Source organism: Eimeria maxima, genomic scaffold (genome assembly GCF_000499605.1).
Source record: "Eimeria maxima Weybridge genomic scaffold, Emw_scaff609, whole genome shotgun sequence".
In the NCBI taxonomy this organism is placed as follows: Eukaryota; Apicomplexa; class Conoidasida; order Eucoccidiorida; family Eimeriidae; genus Eimeria; species Eimeria maxima.
This window is the reverse complement of record NW_013566640.1, coordinates 5,235-8,770: the sequence shown is the minus strand read 5'-3', so window position 1 is coordinate 8,770 and position 3,536 is coordinate 5,235. Positions and strand designations below refer to the sequence as shown.

Genomic DNA, 3,536 nt, shown 5'->3' with positions numbered 1-3,536 from the left:
ATATGTATATGTATATGCATATGTATATGTATCTGTATATGTATATGTACGTATACATTCATATATACATATTCATATACATTATTCATATACATATACATGGACTAATAGTACATAAAATAAACAAGGAAATATACTCCAAGCAACAAGATGTAAATATGCCTGTATACGTACGTATGAATATGTATATGAATATGTATATGTATATGTATGTATGTGTACATGCATGCATGCATGCATGCATCTGGAGCAAGAAGAGAAAAATAGAGCCCTAAACCCTAAACCCTAAACCCTAAACCCTAGCCTACTCGGATATATTGGGCAGGTGTAGCCCTTGCCCATATGACCTGTCTCTTCAACTCCATCAATTCTTTTAACCTGTACACACATAAACCCTAAACCCTAAACCCTAAACCCTAAACCCTCAAATAGTAAACCCTAAATCCTCAGCAACTCCCTCCTAACAAAACCCCTCAACCCCAGACCCTAAAACCCCCAACCGTAGCCCCTAAAACCCTAAAACCCTAAACCCTAAAAATCCTTAAAACCCTTAAAACCCTAAACCCTAAACCCTAAACCCTAAACCCTAAACCCTTTTTCTTGCCTGAAGTAAGCATTGAATCTTTTATCTGGTTCTGTATCCCTAATAAAGTTTTGTGGTCTTTCTCCTGTATTAACAAAATGTTGTGCATAATCTAGTAATAATCTGTCTCTTCCTCTTCTCCCTAATTCGTTACTCGTCATCTTTACTACACTACGATAGTGTTGCTGCTGCTGCTGCTGTTGCTGCTGCTGCTGTTGGTGCTGCTGCTGGTGCTGCTGTTGTTGCTGCTTCTGTTGATGATGATGATGTTGAGGACCACCACCATGACCATGACCTGTATTGCTGCTGCTGCTGCTGCTGCTGCTGTTGCTGCCACCGTGCTTGCCGGACCCACGCTTCCTCTTTGATGGGGGGCCCCCATGACCACCCGACCGCTGACGGGACCCTTTACCCTCACGGGGGCCCCCACCATTTGTACCCCCACCGCCTCTCTGCTGCTTTGATTGCTGCTGCTGTCGCTGCGGATATGCAGACACTGGTAGCTGCTGCGGCTGCTGCCCTGCTTGTTGCTGCTGCTGCTGCTGCTGTTGTTGTTGTTGTCGCTGCTGACCACGCTGCTGCGGAGAAGTCTGACGCGACTGCTGCTGTTGCTGCTGCAATTGCTGCACTTGAGGCAGTTGCTGCTGCAGTTGCTGCTGCACTTGCTGCGGCTGATGCTGCTGTTGCTGCACTGGATGCGGTTGCTGCTGCGGTGACTGCTGTTGCGGCTGCTGCTGCGGCTGCTGCTGCTGTTGAGGCTGCTGCTGCGGCTGCTGCTGCTGTTGCGGCTGCTGCTGCGGCTGCGGCTGCTTTTGCTGCAGCTTCTGCTGCCTAAGAGGCGGAGGAGGCTTTGGCCTGGGTGGGGGCACAGCAGGGGGTACCCGTGGAGCAACACGAGGAGCAGCAGCAGCAGCAGGAGAAGCCGCAGCAGGAGGGGCCCCAGGAGAGGGGCCCCCAGGATGCAAGCCCAACGGTGGGGGTACAGTTGGTAGAGGGGGGCCCCCTGATGGTGAGGGATGAGAGGGGGGGCCCCCAGGTACACCCTGGGGTACCCCTGTGCCTTGGGGTACAGGCATGCTCAGGACATAGCTGAGTAAAAGGATCCCGTCAAACCCTAAACCCTAAACCCTAAGCGCAACGCCCTAAGCAATAAACCCTAAACCCTTTCGGTGGCAGCAAGGGCATGATATGTCCTGGAGGAGAGAGGGGCCCCATCAAAGAAGCAGCGAGCGGCAGGCACTGGGGGCCCCTGGGCTAGGATGAGCGGGCAACTACAAACCCTAAACCCTAAACCCTAAGTCCTAAACCCTAAATATGAAAAAGAAGACATAAGAACAACTAAGAGAAATAATAAAGAACTTTTCCCAATTAGAAACAAAGCCCCAAAGGGGGGCCCACCTACGCGCTGTACATCCACTGTTGCATGCACGAGTAAAGGGCCCTGAGGAGAAGCCCTAAACCGTAAACCCTAAACCCTAAACCCTAAACACTAAATTGTAAAACATCAATTGTTTTGCTTTTCTTTCGCCCCACTTGTGATTGCGCAAATTCACACCTCACGGTGCCCTTTTTTTCCTCTCCTTCTCACTGGCTAAACCCTAAACCCTAAACCCTAAACCCTAAACCCTAATTTGCTGCTTAAGCAGCATTTTGGGTGGGAGTTGTGCCTTAGCTTACCCAAAGTTTGTTTGGTGCAGCGGCAGTGTTTGCCTGTATGTCTTATGTTTCCCCCCTTTAAACCCTAAACCCTCCTAAACCCTAAACCCTCGTAAACCCTAACCCTCTCTCTCCCCACCTGTACCTCTTCTCCATCTCTTCTTTTCCCCCCCCTTCCTCGCCCATCATTCTTCTCCTCTCCTTCCCCCTGTCAAACCCTAAACCCTTATAAACCCTAAACCCTTACGAAGATGCGTCGTGATCGTTCTTGTACATTAAATGTATCTTCTTTATCTCGTAACGTAAAGGAGAGCCATCTAAGGGAAATATTTGGTCTATATGGAGTTATTCGTTCTTGTGACGTCGCCATAGATAAAAAGGCAGGAATTCCTAAAGGATATGCATACGTTGAGTTCGATACACAGGTTGAGGCCGAAAATGCTAGGAGGCACCTACATGGAGTAAGAAACCCTAAACCCTAAACCCTAAACCCTAAACCCTAAACCCTAATAAACACTTTTTAACACTAATATACATTAATACACTATAATAAATAGAATTCCTAAAGGACATGAATACTTTGAATTCAATACTCAAGTAGAGGCCGAAAATGCACGGCGTAACAAACCCTAAACCCTAAACCCTAATAAACACTAATAAACCCTAATTAGGGTTTCTGGGTTGCTGCAGGGCGTGCTAGACGGCAAGACGCTGAGGGTTGAGCTCTCTTCCAAGACACACGAACGCCACCAAGGTAAACCCTAAACCCTAACGCTAAACCCTAAACCCTAACCCTAAACCCTAATACAGCTTCTGGTTCTAAACACTGATACAGAGACGGGCAGCCGTTGGCGAGTCTAGGGTTTAGGGTTTAGGATATACGTATAGGGTTTTGCCTCGCATCTTAGCGAGACCTCTATCGTCTCGATAGCTACAACTGCTATTCATGTTGCTGCTGCTGTTGCTGCTGTTGCTGCTGTTGTTGCTGCAGCAAAGAAGGAGCAGAAGCAGGCAGAGAGTGCAACTGGGGGGGACGGCGAGAACAGTGAGGCGCCTGCTGCTGCTGTTGCTGTTGCTGTTGCTGCTGCTGCTTCTACTAGGTGCAGCAGCTGCTGCCACATGCTGCTGCAGCTGTGGTCACCCGATACTGCTGCTGCTGCTGCTGCTGGTTGCTGCAGCTGTAAGTATTAATTTTGTCTCCTTTTGTGTCCTCAGAGAAGAGAGACAGAACTCGCAGCAGAAGCCCAAAGAGGTAAGAAAATACAAAACCCTAACTAGGGGCCCCCCCTGGGGGGAC

At 48.9% G+C, this 3,536-nt stretch overlaps 1 protein-coding gene across 1 annotated transcript; it reads right to left on the bottom strand.

Moving 5' to 3' along the window:
• Nucleotides 1-299: 299 nt before the first annotated feature.
• On the bottom strand, nucleotides 300-3,142 carry EMWEY_00038930 (mRNA (2'-O-methyladenosine-N(6)-)-methyltransferase, putative; the record flags this gene model as incomplete). The annotated part of the gene is made up of 6 exons (XM_013482411.1): nucleotides 300-378; nucleotides 593-1,672; nucleotides 1,982-2,037; nucleotides 2,379-2,447; nucleotides 2,647-2,691; nucleotides 3,122-3,142. The coding sequence occupies 6 exons, from the start codon at nucleotides 3,140-3,142 to the stop codon at nucleotides 300-302; spliced, it is 1,350 nt and encodes a 449-aa protein (XP_013337865.1).
• Nucleotides 3,143-3,536: the final 394 nt, after the last annotated feature.